The sequence below is a fragment of the Pristis pectinata genome, chromosome 7 (genome assembly GCF_009764475.1).
Source record: "Pristis pectinata isolate sPriPec2 chromosome 7, sPriPec2.1.pri, whole genome shotgun sequence".
In the NCBI taxonomy this organism is placed as follows: Eukaryota; Metazoa; Chordata; class Chondrichthyes; order Rhinopristiformes; family Pristidae; genus Pristis; species Pristis pectinata.
Window position 1 is genome coordinate 22,569,730 of NC_067411.1, and position 18,118 is coordinate 22,587,847.

Genomic DNA, 18,118 nt, shown 5'->3' on the forward strand with positions numbered 1-18,118 from the left:
TGCCAATCAATGTGTGGCTGAACTTTTAGCTCAGTACCATTTCCACCCACTAACCCCGTATTCTTTGCTTCCCCTAGTTTCTAAAAATCTAGCAATCCCTCTTCTGAATATAATCAGCGATTGAACCTCCACAGCCTCTTGCGCAGAGAATTCCAGAGAGTAACGCAGGCATGGTAGTGTAGTGATTAGCGTAACGCTTTACAGCGCTAGCGACCCGGGTTCAAATCTGGCCGCTGTCTGTAAGGAGTTTGTACGTTCTCCAATGTGTCTGCGTGGGTTTCCTCCTGGTGCTCTGGTTTCCTCCCACATTCCAAAGACGTACGGGTTAGGAAGTTGTGGGCATGCTATGTTGGCGCTGGAAGCGTGGTGACACTTGCAGGCTGCCCCAGGAACACTCTACGCAAAAGACGCATTTCACTGTGTGTTTTGATGTATATGTGATTAATAAAGATATCTTATCTTGTAAACTACCCACTGGGTGAAGAAGTCTCACCTCTGTCCTGAAGAGTTGGCCCCTAATTTTGAAACTGTTACCTCTGGCTCTTGACAACCCAGCCAGGGAGCAACCAGCTCCACAACTAACCTTTCTGCTCCTCCACAATTTTGGGATCCTTGGTTTCCAGCTAACTTTGCATTGATTTATCATTCTCAGGATGTGGACATTGCCGGATACACAGGATAAGGATGGCAGATTTCCTTCTCTGAAGGACATTAGGGAACTAGGCAGCTTTTACAATAAGTGAAACAGTAAAAACACCCAAATGGTAGAAACCTGAAACAGAAAATGCCAAAAACACTCAGCGTGTCAGGACGCATCAGATGTGACAGAGAGTCAGCATTTCAAGTCAACAACTCTTCATCAGAATTTTTCATGGAGGTTCCAAAGAAAGACGGTTGACCTGAACTTTAACTCTGTTTGTCTCTCATTAGGTACTGCCTAACCTGTAAAGTGTTTCTGATGTTTTAGGCTTTTACAACAATCTTGAAGTGAGACAAGACGAATATCTTCCTACTGTAACTGCGACCTATTTTCCTACTGAATCAAGAATCTTTAGCTTGCAGAAGAAGCTCACCAATGCCATACAAGAAAGTCCTGCAGTGCAGCAGCACCAGAGGAGTGGAAGAACTATGGGTAAAGAGGGAAAATGCTCTCGAGGATATCCCAAACGTTTTATAGAAGTAGTCCTTACACTTGCCTGTGATTAAAAAAAACCAGGCAGTTAAGGGAGAAATGGTTGGGACCAGGTCCTCCTTCTGTGAATGCCTTAGTCTTCACACTGTTTATCCAAAGTAAGTTTACCTACAATCCCAGCAGAATCACTCTGTTGTAACATGCAATCCTGAAGTGCTGCCACTTTATCAATTGACCCTCCCAGGACGAACTTCACATCTTCGACAGAGTCCTGCAAAGAGCAAAAAAAACATACCCGCATTAAACAAAGTCCAGAGTTCTATCATTTACATGTGGTGGCTGTATCTCCCACTCAACTAACTGGGCAATACCAGGGTATTTAAGGTACAGGTTCTCCCTGCGCTATGAACGCCCAACTCGTGTACGGCATGTAGATACGAACAAGCATTTGGGGGAACGGGTGGGATGGATTTGCCGGCCGCTGTGGGGCTGCGGGCACCTTCTGCCGGGTGGGAACTCGGCTCGCGGTAATATCATTGCATCTGGCAGCGAAATCTGAGTGGTTGAGTTAAAGGCCTGGTTTAACAGCACGTTGCCTTTGGTTGGCCTATGTTTTTATTTAAATATGTTGCCGGGCAGCCACATTTCCAACTTGCAAACTGTTCAGGTTACAAGCAGTCCTCAGGAATGGAATCCTATTGTAACATGGGGAGGACCTGTAATTGAAAATGGAAGTGTTGCTGGGACCATGGAATTAATTGAGTATTTTAAAGATGTGGCTCAGGTATGATGGGTCAATGGCTTCTTCCTGCACAATTCCATGGCCACCAGCACAGTATGTAAATAGAGGAGCTTCATTAACCCAAGACAAAGATGTATGGGTTAGGAAGTTGTGGGCACGCTATCTTGGCGCCAGAAGCGTGGCGACATTTGCGGGCTGCCCCCAGAACACACTACGCAAAAAGATGCATTTCACCGTGTGTTTCGATGTACATGCGACTAATAAAGGTATCTGACCTTAGAAGGGCCCCAGGCAACATTGGAGTGTGGGTGGAGGTGGATGGACGACAGGGCAAGGTTGTGTAGCAAGAGTATGACAGGTATGTGACGGTGAGAGGGGCAGCTGGAGATATCTGACGCCATCCCCACTCCCAAAGTGGGTGAAGGTGGTCTTTAGCAATTACATAAAATAGGAAGTGAAGTAATAACCCATTTTACAATTGCCTGAAGATTGCCTTGCTGTTTAGTGAAGGGAATTGAGAAAACTGGAGCAAACAGCTTATTGCTTTGCTTTAATTTTTCTCAACAATTATCCAATAAATTTTGTTCCCTTCCAAAAAAAGTCTCTGCATCAGTTAGGAGCCAAAGATCTGTGGGCAATTCGATTTGTGTGTTGTTCAACGTGACATCATTACTCCCAAGTTGTGCCACAGGAAGGAAAGTGAAGCAATGCCGCCCCCCGATGGTAACAAGTCAAACTGCAAGTTTGTAGATTTCACCATCATGATTCAAATTGCTCAGCTGAAGGTCATAATATAGGGTTTCGACCCGAAATGTCAACAGTTCCTTCCCCCCCCTCCAACAGATGCTGTTCAACGAGCCAAGTTCCTCCAGCAGATTGTTTGTTGCTCCAGATTCCAGCATTTGCAGTCTCGTGTCACTAGCTGAAGGTCATTGTGTGAAAAGATGATCTGAATGTATTACTGAAAAAAAAATTCTGCTGTCTTGCTCCCCTGAAATGCAAATGATTGTTTTGGATTTGTAGATTGATCCTGTGAGAATATTGCCAGAGGACTATGAATAAAAGGTTAACTCACTGGAGCACTTCACCCCCATCTCCTTGATCTCTGTCTTCCTGCTGAGTGAATAAATACACTCTAGAAGAGAAAGTGAACCTCACTGGCTTCTGTGACAAACAATTGGTCGGATTCTGATGAGATTCAATTTGATTGAAATTAGGCCTTGGGATTTCTCTATATGCCTTCAGTTGGGATGGTAGCAGGTTCCATTGTACCCTTCCTGAGAGAAAAGGATAACTATATGGCAGAGAAAAATTTTCAAGGCAATAGAGAAAGTGGCCAGTAGGTGGAACTAGAGAGTTGCTCTGATGGATAGCCAGCAGGGATACAATGGACCGAGTGGTCTCCTTCCATGCTGTAACCATTCTACAATGCTATGATATGAAGCTGATGAACTGTGGACACCAGTCAGACATCACAGAGTCAGGGAGATGGGGTGGTGAGTGGGAGTGGAGATGAGGCAGTGTGAGGAAAGCTGAAGTCAAGGTTACTTCACATTAGTTGATTAAACCAGCAGTGCTCTGATGTCATGCAGTTTCACAACAATATGATTTAATTTGCAAACACATTGTCTTTGAAAAAGGTGATGCACTGCTTACCTTGATTTAGAAATGACGGTTAAAATGAGTGTTGGCAAGCAACCTATCGACATCCAACAGACATCCCCTCCAGAAATGGAAAGGGAAATGGAGAGTAAATCTGTGTCAATTGTCCCTGTTGTAGGTGTCACCGAATTGGATCGTCAGTAGGTGTTGGTCAAAGGTCCTCTCCCATTGAAAGAGTGTTGGTTTGTTTGCTATATTCCTCCTTCTCTCTGGCAGAGAACTACTGGAGAGGATCTCCACAGGCAACAGGTTTATAGCACACTACATACTGGAAAACAGAACTTCCTATGCCATCACCACAACAGCATTATGCTGCTATTTGCTATGACTAAAATCATGATTCAATAAAGTAAATTATATGGCTTGAAACAGGAGTAAATACATTTACTCACCATAGTCTAGTAACACAAAGTCCTTTTGAAAATCCACTGGAACTACTGCAGAGCATTGACATAGTCAAAGGAAAGAAGCTGCTGAATTTACATAGCACCTCCTATGTTCCCTTCAGGATGTTTCAAAGCACTATGCTACATTGCAGGGGTGACATCGCACAGAAAAATTTGAAAGGCTCACTTTTATTTATTCATAAAGTGCCTTTCACAATCACAGAATGTCTTAACCAGCCAATGAAGTAGTTTTGAAGTGAGTGACACTGTAAAGTAGGAACCATCACTGCCCTTTGTTCACAGGAAGGTTCCAGAAGCAGCAATGTGGTAATGACTGGGTAATCTGCTGTAGTGCTGTTGACTAAGGAACATTGGGAACAATGGGTCTGCTTGTCCTCAAGAGTGTGTCATGAGATCTTTCACATCTATTTAGGATGGGCCCTTGATTTACTGTCACATCTAATTGACTGTAAGCCCCACGATTGCTGCACTCCCTCATTACTACATTGGAGAGTTGGCATTGATGTCTATGCTCAAGTCTCAAGAGTGGAACTTGAACTTGGGACCTTCTGAATCAGAAGTGAGAATGCTACCAACTCACATAGTCAGTGCCTGAGCTGAGTTATGCCTGTATTCTTATAAAAATTGGTCTTGATGTCAAGTTTTAAATGATGTTAATAAACCACTTGAACTTTGCTATTATAGTTTAATCCATCTGAACAACTTGTTTGTTCTTCAGCCTTGTACCACATTACACTGTCATTTCATATGTTTCTGATCCAAGTCTATCATCTGGAAATAGTAATCAACAAATTACCATTCATGTCTCATATCATTATTTATTACCTATTAAAAATAAAGAACAACATTGAGAATCTGTTTCTGACTTCCAGGCTATAAGGCCCTGTGGACATGTTTCCAGAGGTGATTACTCATGATTACTGCCCACATGGAAAATCATCTTGTTCAAATGAATAGCAGCTGAATTTACTGCCTGCTGCAATTTAAACTGCCCCATCACAGTGCACCCATAGTAAGCAGTCTAGTATCTTAACAAGCAGGAAATGAGTGCCTAATCTATATAAAATGAGAGGGAAATTCAGCAAGTCATACTCAGACATCTCAATCAGGAAAAGAACCCTTGGAAAAAGAGTCTGACAGAATACTAATTCTGGGTAAGTGGGTTGCAAGAAAGAGAAGCTTTTTCAATACCCCAGTCTGTGGATCAATTAGGGGAAAGTGGACTCCAGACCCAGCCACTGTCACAGACATGCCCTACCACACAGAGGATCAGATTTCTCCGGAGCACCTGACAGTGATGTGCTTTCATTTGAGCACGCCTACCTTCTCAGGTGTGGAAACACTTCTAATACCAACCACCAGACTGAAGAAACCCATGCCACAGGCATAGGGAGGGACATTGCCCAGGGAGTCTTTAAGCATCATCAGGATATGGTACAATGGTGATGGTCAATTAAGTAACATGACTGAAGATTGATCTCATCAATTTGACTAAGATATCCACCTTTTTAGACAAAAATGCCTTTGTTACGGTGGCTGCCATTGAACTATTATTTTCAAGAAACCGAACAAAAATGAACGTACGCAATGACTGTGGCTGTGTCCAATAACAGAAATAATCACAGATTAAGTTCGTCGTGGGCTGTTCAGGGGATTTCTGTCTGGTCATTATCTGCAGCACTTGACACTAACATTTTCTGGTGCCTCTTATTGAGAGTCCAACTTGGTAGGACTTCCCTCAATTGTTTCCACCCCCCCCCCCCCCCCCCCCCCCCCCCCCCTTGTCTGATTCTCACTGGATAATTTCTAACTGAATGTTTTCTACACAATTACTTACAATCACAATTACAAAGGATCCACCTTTGACTGTTCCCTTTCCATTTACAAGGTTTTCCTTGACAACATTGCCCATATCTGCTGTCATATTTATTGAGTCACGTAGAACAGAAATGGGAGCTTTGGCCAACCGTACCTGTGCCAGCCAGCAAGTACCTATCTATACTAATCCCATTTTCCACCACTTGGCCCATAGCCATCCATGCCACGGTGCTTCAAGCACTCATCTAAACGATTCATAAGTGTTGCAAGTATCTGACCCCACCATTCACTCAGGCACTGTGTTCCAGATTTCAACCAACATCTGGGTGAAAAAACATTCTTCTTCAAATCTCCTCTTACCCCTTACCTTAAACCTATACCCTCTGGTTATAATCACCTCTGTTAAGGGGATAAAAAACATTTCTTACTCTCTACCTTATCTATGTTCCTCATAGTTTTGTACCTGTCAATCAGCTTCCTCTCTGCTGTAAGACAAAGAAACCCAGTCCCTCCTCCTAACCACAGCATTCCATCCTCGGCAAAATCCTGGTATATTCTATCTGCACTCTCTCCAGTACAATCACATCCTTCCTGTACCACAGTCTGTCAATCAGTTAGAGAGAAATGACAGAACTCCATTTGTGGCCTGACTAATGTTATATAGCAGTACCATAACCTTCTTGCTCCTATATTCTATGTTGTAGTTAATGAAGATAAGCCTCCTGAATGCATTCCTAACCAGTTCATCTACCCCTGCCACTGTCATCAGAGACCCTTGACATGTACACCAAAGTCCTACTATTCCTCAGAATCCAATGGTCTTAACATTCATTGTGTACAGCCTAGCCTTTCTCTCATTTTTCAGGATTAAATTCCATTTCTCTACCCAATTTACCAACCCATCAGTATTGTTCTGTTGATATTGAACTATCCAATCTTCATATCATCTGTGAATGTACCAATGATGCCCCTTCATACACATCCAGATTGTTAATTTGTGTATGTGCATTTTATCAATGTGTTTGTTATCAATCCTGCTTGTGTGCTTCATGCCCTAAAGTATTTTGACTTTCGTAGTCCTATGGTGAAGTCTAAATTAACAACCTAGGAATTTTTTTTATATCTAGAAGAAGACAGACATGATATATTGGTATCAGATTCCAGCACCAGTTCATGTGGCACACTACTGATCACAGGCTTCCTATTGCTCATGTAGTTGGAATCTGGAATCCACTACCTGAGGAGTTGGTGGAGACAGAAACTCCCACAACATTTAAGAAGCTTCTAGAAAAGCACCTGAATTGCTGAGAAGGCTACAAACCTAATATAGATGAATTGGATTAGTATAAATGGGTGCAATGGTCACCTTGGACATGGTGGACATATTTGTGCTGTACAATTCTATGACTCTATCAGTCAAGAGGGATCCTAATATCCTTCTCAAATTTGGCTGCCTGCAGAAATTCATCTCCATCCTACATCATCTAAATGATGACATGTGCACCATAATCTTAACCAGTAGGTCCACAACAGACAAATCTTGGTGCAAAATGGTGTTAAGCAGGGATGTGCCATTCCCCAACACTTCCCTTAGCTGCACCTCATCTCCTGCAAGCTTCCCATTGGAGTGGAACTAATCTAAAGGACAAATCTGAAACTTTTCAACCTATAGCACCTATACTCCAAGCTCACCCCGCCCTCAGTCAGTGGACTACAGTACACAGGAGACATTTACATTCGCACATGCTTGGAAGCCACTTACGGAGAGAATGGGCCTTGTACTCAGCATCTACAAAACAAGGTCCTGCATCAACCTGCCCTGCTGTATAACACTGCCCCAATAATAAAGGTCCATGATAAATCTCTGGGAAACATGAACCACTTCCCATACCTCGAAGCCACTTGTCAGTGAAGGCCGACATCAATGACAAAATTCACTACAGCCTTTTGACAACTGACAAATCATTGAATACATTCAAGGTCAACATTGGTGAATCAAGGGTTATGGGGATCAGGCAGAAAAGTGGAGCTGAGGCCAATTTTCAGATCAACCATGATCTTATCAAATGGCAGAGCAGGCTCGAGGAGCTGTATGATGTATTCCTGCTGCTATTTGAGGTTCTTATTTCCTTATGTATATGCATAACCATAAGCTGGTCATATTATGCTTAGCGTATCAAGTTTCTTGACCCTATTAATACCATGTGCATGAGTCAGGAAGGTCTACTGTTTCCCATTTGCATGTATGAAATTCCACATTGGTAGACGCCTCTCCCCTCCAGTGTTGTTCAAAGGTATGGCAGGAAGCCAACCTAAGCCATTCCTCTCTTTATCTTGTCCTTGCTCATTGTGTGGAATTGTTCCGACTGGAGGTGATCTGATACAATGCAAGCTGAGGAAATTCACTAGATTGATTCCTGGGATGAGGGGTTGCCTTGTGATGAAAGGTCAAGTAATTTGTGTTTGTACTCATTGGAGTTTCAAAGAATGAGCTGTCAAACACTCGTTCAGGAATAGCAGGAGCATTGACTACAGCTCTCCAGCACTTGGCACCCAGACACATTGTCCTTGATGAGAACAGAAACCATAAAATCGGAGCCCAAGCATTGCCACTGTCAGACATCAGAGTGCTCTTACCCCGAATACCAATATATTATGTCTGTCTTCTAGATATATAAAAAATAATTCCTAGGTTGCTAATTTAGACTTCACCATAGGACTGAGAAGTCAAAATGTTTTAGGGCATAAAGCACACAACCAGGATTGATAACAAAATCAATGCACATATGCAAAATAAGCACTAATTTGTCAAAATGTGTGCAAGGCTCCCTACTGGCAGTTTATTTAAACCATGCCTACAATCTACACAGAAATCACAGTGCCTCACCTTTCAAATCCTACTGAATTCCTGTTTCCATGGTAATCTTTACCATTAAATATAATCTATTAGTCATTGGAGAAAAAATCAGTGATTCGGGGTAGTTATTCTCACCTGGAGTAGGAGCATGGAGCACAGGAGAGATTGTGATGCCTGCTCTCCATAACCCACTCTGCCAGTACCCACAACCAGCTGAACCAGACACCTGGTCTAGTGAGAACACTGAGAATAAGGTGTGTTAGGGATTTCGTATGAAGCACAGTCGGACTCATCTTTGGACACCAACGCCTGAGGAAACTGCTGTCAAGGTCACCCAGGCTCTCCTTCCTCCTGCTCCTCATCCTATCCTCATCCTTCTTGAAGCTCAGGTGGTGTCACAGGCTTGAGCCACATTCTCTCCAAGGCATACAGTGAGAAGCCCAAACACCAAACCAGGAGGTACATTCCATGCAAAACTCCTCCAAAGTGATTCGGGCAACTGGAGCATTGCTTGAGCACATTGACAACCTGCTTGATGAATTTTCTGGTAGGAGCTTGGAGAGTGGAAAGTTCATGACACAAAGTTGGCAGCCCATGACCCAACTGCTGTTCTGCAATAAAGGTGGCACAGAGATCTGGTAGACAGTAAATGAGAGCTGCCAAGAAACAGAAGATGAACCAGTGTCAATGGCCACAAGCAGGCTGAACAGCAAGGGGGTGGAATCACTTCCTATGACAAAAGATGCTGGAGTGGTTTAGCAGAGCTTGCACAGAATCTGAAGTTTTGTATTCTACCCCCTTACTTTGCTCTGTTCATCTGGGACAGTGATGCAGACATCTCTGTTGGCCGAGAGCATATTGGATACTCTCAAACTACAGTGCACAATAAACTGAGAGCCTCATTCCAGTAACTGACATCATGGCAGTCTACATGGCATGGTTTGAGGCCCAAGTTATAACTGCAGCAGGTGATAAATCTTGGTATCAGCCCTGCTGGCAAAGGGTAAATCAAAGTAAGTCAAAGTCAAGTACATGTATGCACAGGTATAATCGAAAACTTACTTGCAGCAGCATCACAGGCATTAGAGGCACAACATTCAAAGGAAGAACATAAATTAAACAAAAAGAACACAATTAGAACAAATAAAAACAAAGTCCATTGTAGTGCCAAGAAGTTAAAGTGGTCATAGTGTTGCGATACTGAGGTAGTGATTAGGGGTTTGCCAGTTGGTTCAAGAACCGAATGGTTGAAGGGAAGTAGCTGTTCGTGAACCTGGTGGTGTGGTACCCAACATTGTGCTGCTCAGTGAAATGAAGGAAGGAGAGTTGTTCTTTGAAAAGGCATGGGAGCGTGACCTCTCGTTCAGTACTCTCATTCACCCAGTCACCCTGACCTCTATGCTAACTCTCTCATCTTCCAGCTATAAAGGGAGACCCACCAGATTTCCCAAGACTGGTCAAACAGAACCAGCAAAGCATTGTTGCTAGGGGTCAGGAGTCAGCCACATTTAGCCAGCTGTCTACAGATCAGATCAGTACCTAACCAGTGGATGAGCCTTTTATAAAGGGTGCCTGTTGGTACAATAGTTTCCTGGGTGTCTTCATCACAGGACAGGCCAATTACATGGACTCATTCTAAAATAAAGCCTTACAACATCTACTGTAGGTAATGTTGATTCTATTTAGGACATTTAAGCAATTATGCTCCCTTATCTAAAGATGGAATGATGATATTAATGCCAGCAACAGTGCCCCAGATATCTATGGAATTTCCCAATCTAATAAGGCACTTGGTGTCTTTCAGCACATACTTACTTGTATATGACACCCAAGCAACCAGTTAACAAATGTAAATTGAAAGTATTGTGATCTAGTTCATAGTGTCAGAAACAACAGCTCCTCCTTTTAAAAAAATATGGGCTTGCACGAATGTCATAAATAAAATTAAAATTACCTTTACTATTTAAATAATTTCATCTTTGATAAGATTGTTTTCTAATAGTCACTATCATCAGCCTTTGCTTTATATTAAAAATTGTCTTTCAGGGTTATCATTTGATTAGAACTCTTAAATCTTTCATATTACATCGCCAGCGACCCGGGTTCAATTCCCGCCACTGTCTGTAAGGAGTTTGTACGTTCTCCCCGTGTCTGCGTGGGTTTCCTCCGGGTGCACCGGTTTCCTCCCACATTCCAAAGATGTACAGGTTAGGAAGTTGTGGGCATGCTATGTTGGCACTGGAAGCATGGTGACACTTGCGGGCTGCCCCCCAGAACACTCGACGCAAAAAATGCATTTCACTGTGTGTTTTGATGTATATGTGGCTAATAAAGATCTTATCTTATTATCTACACTATTCCTAAAGCCTGTGGATATAAAACATGTCACTGGCAATTGGTCATGTTTTATTTCTACATACCTGTGCTCTTCTGTGGGCGGTCCGGATTTCAATGGAGTCTGCATTCTGTGGCATCTTTGTGAACAGCGGTGGCAAGTTGTGAGCTGAACCTGCCTGGGTGCAGTCAACATAGAGTTCAGCCGTGGCAGGCCCACGCTGCAGCCCCTTTATCTGCAGTAGGACAGCATGGCGCTTCCCATCAGCCAGATGAATATTGTGAAATGTGGTCACCTGTGGCTTCCCGTCGTTTTTCAAATATCGGACGCTGACTGTGAACACAAGCAAAGAATATTTGAAGACCCACATTAGTGAGGCCACCTCTATTCTTCTATTCATTCAGGGGATGTTGATGTCACTGCCAGGGTCAGTGATTCTTAACCTACCCAAATTTCCCTTGTAGTTGCACTGTTTGCTGGACAATCAATAACATTCAACCACATTGCTGTGGGATTGGAATCAGACAAGTTAGATGGCAGGTTCCCTCCCTGCAGGGCCTCAGTGGGATTTTATAGCTATCTGTGGTTTCACAGTGGGTATTATTGATGGTAGCTTTCAAATTTATTTCATGTCATTCATTTTCCTGAATTTAAATTCCTTGAGCTGCCGTGGAGAGATACAAACACATTTCCCAGATCTTTATTGCCGGGCTCTGGATTACCAGTTCAGTAATAGAATCAGTATCTCTGGTCCGATAGATCGATACATTTTTGGATATTAAGGGAATCAGGGAATTTGGGATCAGTGCAAAAAATGGTGCTAAGAGAAAGGATCAGTCATGATTTTGTTGATTGGCAGGGCAGGCATGAGGGCTGAATGGCCTTTTCAAGCATTGAGTCACATTTTCTCAACATCTAAGCCTTAAATTCAATGTAACTTAAAATGAAACGTAGTGTTTCTCATGGAGGGAGGTGAGGAGAGGTTCAGTGATTGCTGATTCACTGAAGGTTTGCATAAGTAGTGGTGGGTGGAGTGGGCAGGAAGGGGAAGAGACTGGCAAAATTAGTCCCCACTGGGTAAACCAAGTAATCAGAGAACAGACTGAGGATGTGATGGAATAGTTGCTCCTAGGAAGACAGTGATGGATCCATGGGCCCACTGGAGAATGTGAAGAGTGAAACGTAGGGTACCACAGGTTGATCCGAGTCAAGCTGGAATGACATGAAGAGAGCCGGAAAGCAAGTCATTATTGACGGAGTAATGGATTAGGGGAGAAAAACATTAGAAGACAAATGAAAGAACATGAATAGATAATGAGAAGGGAAGTGAGAATGGCTTGTGGGACATCAAAAATTGGAAAAGGAAGTTTAATTCTAAATAAATCACCAGAAGATCCATACAAATAGAGAAGGATTTGATTTTAGTATTTGAGTTTATGATCTAAATTGTCACTTCATAATTGTAGAGAAAGATTGCTACACAATTACAGATGTGATCTCTCAGAGGAGATGGTAAACCAGTGCCCAATCTACTTATTTTAGTGGTTCAGGTAGGTAAAACGATCCCATGACCACACCTGGAAAAGTACAATTTAATACCAGCAGAACAGATTAAATGATTATTCAGTACATTGCTGTTTGTGGGATCACCCTGTCTTCGACCAGAAATCCAAAAGCTGAATAGCAGTAAGTTGGAAGTTGGAACATTTGATTGCAGTCAATTAATTCCCACCAATATTAAGGTTAAGCAGTCAATAGAAAACATTCTAAAGTAGAAAGAATCTAATGTATAGATTGGCTAAATTCTTGACCTAAGTACCATTTGTAAATGTATTCTGCATTTAATGTGGAGTTCACAAAAGACCATAGTGTGGCAAAATTAGAAGTGGCCACTGTTCCATCTAACTCAATCTGCTATCTGGATCCTATTTTAGGATTTTATTGAAACTTTTTATTACATTTTTTTAATACAAACTACATAATTTTCTTTGAACTGTGGCATGACTGTTGGCTGTTCTCCCAATGCAACCTCGAGTACCACACCAGATATGTATGGCATTACACAGGTGATCCCAGTAGAAGACAGTAAAAGCAACCCATCATGGGGTCTGGAGACTTGAAATTGGAGAATTCAGTGTTCACGCTGTCGGATCGTACCCAGGTGGAATAGGAGGTATTGTTACTCTAGTTGGGCTCCCCCTTTTTCCTTTTTCTCTCTCCTCCTGATCTACCCAGTTCTTCCTAACCTCACTCCAGCCCCCATCACCCTGTTTCTTTCCCTCCTCCACTCTCTGCATCTGCCCATAAGCCACACACTCCTTCCATTGGTTTCCCTCCACCACTGTTCACATCTGCCCTCCCACCTTCCTTACTTGGTTCCATGCTCCACCTCCCTCTCCCATCAGTTTCCATCATCCGCAGCCCTTTGTCGCTTCCACCCATCACCTCCCAGCTTCTGTCACTATTTCCGCTCTCCTCTCCTCCATTTGCCTATCACCCCTCCTCACCTGCAGCCAGCTATCATTTGCTAGCTCTTCCTCGACTCCTTCTCTCCACTTTTTTATACTGGCTATCTCACCTCTATCTTTCAGTCTAGGTGAAGGACCTCAACCCAAAATGTTAACCGTTCATTTCCCTCCACAGATGTTACCTGACCCATTGAGTTCCTCCAACATCTTGTTTTTTGCTATCATGAGGTCTGCTCAAGTAATCTAAAAAAATGATGATATCAACTCTTTTCCAACATTCCTGGGATTTTGCACAAATGTTTTAGTATGTCTGCATGAAGATCTGCTTTCCTCAACAAGATTAATTTATATGATGAATCTACCATGGCTGCCTACTCAGACTAACAGTACAAGTAATATTGGTGGGAAGCAGTTCCCGTTTCACACCAATGCTGAACCTGCATAGCAAAAATGCCCAAATGACTCAGAAGTGAAGCAGAATGAGAATTTCTATTCCAAAGAGTCTGAAATAGTCAATTTTAGTCTGGGATCAGGCCCTGACTCCAACTGGTTATCACTGTCTGCAGCCCCAAACAGACAGCCCCAAAACACTTTGAAATATCTGCACTCCTCCAATTCTGGCCTCTTGAGCATCCCCGATCTTAATTATTCTACCATTGATAGCTGTGCTTTCAGCTGCCGAGACTCTACAATTCCCTTTGGAAAAATGTTGAATGAAGATGAAATACTGTATTTATAGCAATGTATATGAAACCCATCTAAATTTACTTTGGCTAAGTAAAGGCAGCCATAAAGTAAATATTGTGTGAAGCACTTTGAGACTTATTTCAGTAATGTGATGATGTGCTAAATAAGTGAAAGTCAGTTTATTTTTCCCTCAGTGTTTTTTTGAAGTACTTGGATCAGAGTTTCCACATACCAGCATGGAGAGGAATAGTGATTTGTTGTACTATAAATCTTCTCCCGAAACTGAAATTATTCTTGGACCAGCTTGTTTCAGTGAGATAAATTTCACCATTTCTTGGTCACCTGCCAAAGGACTGCACCTCAGGGTTGGGTAGGATGGGGGGATGGTTTGGTTAGTTGGTGGTTGAGTGGTGGCTTGGTGGTCTGGTGCAAACCACCAGCATTCAAACTACCTAACATTTGTTCTGCTCACAAAGTAATACTGATTGACAGCAGGGGGTGAAATAGTTCATCTTCTCAGTTGGAAGGGGATGGACAGAATGTCTGCACAGAGAGAACAATATGAGGGACAAAATGCTAAGTCTTAACATTTGTACTGGAAGATGATATTTACAGAAGTAACAAGCAACACTTTGTTACCAATAATCCATTCACCATTGCTCAATGTGGATTTCAACCCAAGGTAAAAGTAAGCCAATACAGGCCAGTGCAGCATACTGGAGAGAAAGCGGTGATTGCTATGTTTGCAATAAGACCGTAGCGATAAGATAGATAACTTTATTAGTCACATGTACATCGAAACACACAGTGAAATGCATCTTTTGCATCAAGTGTTCCGAGGGCAGCCCGCAAGTGTCGCCACGGTTCTGGCGCCAACATAGCATGCCCACAACTTCCTAACCCGTATGTCTTTGGAATGTGGGAGGAAACCAGAGCACCCGGAGGAAACCCACGCAGACACGGGGAGAATGTACAAACTCCTTACAGACAGCGGTGGGAATTGAACCCAGGTCGCTGGCGCTGTAATAGTGTTATGTTAACCGCTACACTACCGTGCCTGCCCTGAAGAGGTTTATACAACCATACTGGTAAGAAATTTAAGACTCTTTCACCCTAATTTCACTGAAACCACTTGTCTCCAGACCTTGTATGGACATTGACACATGTTGAGTTAGGTAGTGAGGTGGGAGTGACTGCCCTTGGCATTGAAATACTAAGGAGAACTGTAGCAATGGCCACTTCAGATGAAAGGTCATCAACTCTGTTTCTCTCTCCACAGGAACTACCAGACTTACTGATTGTAAACAGCATTTTCTGTTTTATTTTAATAATAATGGCCATTCATCAAACTGCTAGGATATCTTTGCAGGAGTTCCTCAGCACATTATCATACACCCAATTATTTTCAGTTACATTAATGATATTCCATTGATCATAAGATGAGAAATGGGGCTAATCAACAGTTCAATCCATCTGCACTTCCTTAATCAATAGACTTATCTATACCATGCAGCAAACCTAACGATTTCCAAATTTGGGCCAATTACTGGCAAATAACATTCATGTCACCAAGTCAATATTCAGCACTAACGTGAACAGTCCAAACTTAACATTTAACGGCATTGCTATCACTAACTCCCACACTGTCATAGCTGGTCAAAGACAGGGCATTCTGTAGTTAGAACTGAACTCTTGATTTCCATGAGCCATTCCACCACCAACAAGGCAAGATTCAGGAGTGCAATGTTATCTAAACAGTTGTTCCTGCAGCAATAACCAAGAAAGCCAACATCATTCAGGACAAAGTAGGCCACTTGACTGGTATTTAATTCCCCAGCTAACATACACTCCTTACAGCATCAGCACACTGTGGCTGCAGTGTACAATATTTACAGGATGCAGTGCAACATTTCACTAAAACTTCATGGTGGATTCTCCTAAATCTCTAACTTCCACCATGCAGAAGACCATGGTCAACAGGTACATGGAAGTACCATGTACCTATTGACCACAGCCATCACAACAGCTGTCATAAACTTCCTGTTGCTTGTCATTTTAACTCTCCTTCCCACTCCCACACTGACCTGTCTTTCCTCAGCCTTCTCCATTGCTATGGTGAGGCAAAATTAAAATTGGAAGAACATCTGAAATTCCGCTTGAGTAGCTTAAAACCCAATAGTATTAATATTGAATTTTCCAATTTCAGGTAACCTACACTCCGCTGGTGCTCTCCTTCCAGTCACATCTCCCACACACACACTCACCTGTCCACCTCGTTCTCTCCTTTTTTTTCATCCCTTCTTCCTACCTGCTTCCATCTGCCCATCATCCCCTCTGTACCTGGTTCTACCTATCACCCACCAGCCTCTCTACCACCCCTTGCAAAAAGCTATATACTGGAAATATTTCGTTTTCCTGATGCGGGGTCTTGACCTAAAATAAGAACATACACCTTTTGCCTCCACAGATGTTGCTTGACCTTCCAGCATTCTGTTTATGTTCTAGATTTCAGCATCTGCAGTCTTTCTTGTCGCTGGAGTATTTTGAAGTGCAGTTATTGTTGTAATATTGGAACTGAACAGCCAATTTGTACATAGCAAGCTCCCACAAAATAAACAATGTTATAATGATTAAATAAACTGTTATGGTGATGTTGACAGAGAGGTAAGTATTATTCAGCACACAGGGTGAACTATTCTGTTCTTCCATAAGGCAGCACTGTGGTATTTTTGTATAAAGAGGAACCTTTAGCTTAATGTTGTTCCTGTGAGATAACATGTTCAATAGTGCACTGGAGTTCAAGCTAAATTAATATGGGTTGAGGATTCAGGTGTCTCTGAACCATAGCCTCTGTCTGAGTGGAATGAGGGCACCCACTCATACACAGCCGACACTAATTGATACAAATGATTAACACCATCCGCTCAACGGTAATTGGGAATCAACAGTATTTGCCAGCTTGCCTGCAATGCACACACCTTTCAAAGACATTTTTTTTTTAAGATGAGTGAAACATGTCTTTTTACCTTTATTCAATCGACCCAAAACTGAAAATTCGAAGTATCTAATATTGCTCCTTGTGGAATAAAGTCCGAAAATGGCTGCTAGAGTTTTTGGTTGTAGTTTGAACGTTGACGCAATATAGATCTCATTTACTGCTGGAGTATCAGTGAGTGCTTGCTGGAGCAGGTCCACATAACTTCTGTGCTCCGATAAAGACAGAAGGTCAAGAACTGCAAAAGAATTCAAAAGAAAAAACTTTAATAATATAGAACATCACAAAATTCTGGAAGAACAGTGGCAAAAGCTCCTAAAATTAATATCAAATGCATCTCACACACTTCCACACACACACATCTTTTTAATATTAAATATGATAAAATAAAGATTATACAGCTAGTGAAAAAATAAGTCTTTAGTTAGAAACTGTAAAGTAACTGTGGATAAATGAAGGTAAGTGGATCTAAAGGGACAAAATATTTGTGATGACCTCCAAGTTCTATGGTCGAGATGGTTGGGTAGCAGAAAGCTGCTTCATCAATAGTGGGAAAGGATTGGGATGCTTGGGTAGGAGGGTTGCCTTAAAGGAGGCCAGATATGGAGAACTGGAAAAGATTGAAGGATGTCATAAATTCATAGAGTGGTAGAGCATAGAAACAGTCTCTTTGGCCTGCTGCATCTATGCCGACCGTCATGCCTATCTATGCTAATCCCACTTGCCTGCATTAATTCCATAACCCTCTATGCCTTGTTCAGTCAAGTACCTGTCAAGGTGCCCCTTAAAATTTGTTACTGTTCCTGCCTTTACCACCTACTCTGGCAGCTCATTCCAGATACCAACTACACTGTGTGAAAAATTTGCCTCTCAGATCCCCTTTTTATCCTTCAGATCCCCTTTTAACCCCCTCCCTCTCAGACTAAATCTATGCCCTCTAGTTTTAGTCATCATTCATCATTACCATGTGAAACAGACTCTGGCTATCTATCCTATCTATGCCTCTTATAATTTT

General features: G+C 42.3%; 1 protein-coding gene across 1 annotated transcript in view; it reads right to left on the bottom strand.

Annotated features, from left to right (window-relative positions):
• The window catches only part of thbs4a (thrombospondin 4a), an 83,454-nt gene that overhangs the window by 58,148 nt on the left and 7,188 nt on the right, over positions 1 to 18,118 (bottom strand). Inside the window, exons 2-4 of the mRNA XM_052019200.1 lie at positions 17,135 to 17,341; positions 11,039 to 11,286; positions 1,301 to 1,403 (exon numbers count right to left, since the gene is read on the bottom strand). Of these exons, the coding sequence (XP_051875160.1) occupies positions 1,301 to 1,403; positions 11,039 to 11,286; positions 17,135 to 17,341 (558 nt within the window). The remainder of the gene's footprint in view (positions 1 to 1,300; positions 1,404 to 11,038; positions 11,287 to 17,134; positions 17,342 to 18,118) is intronic.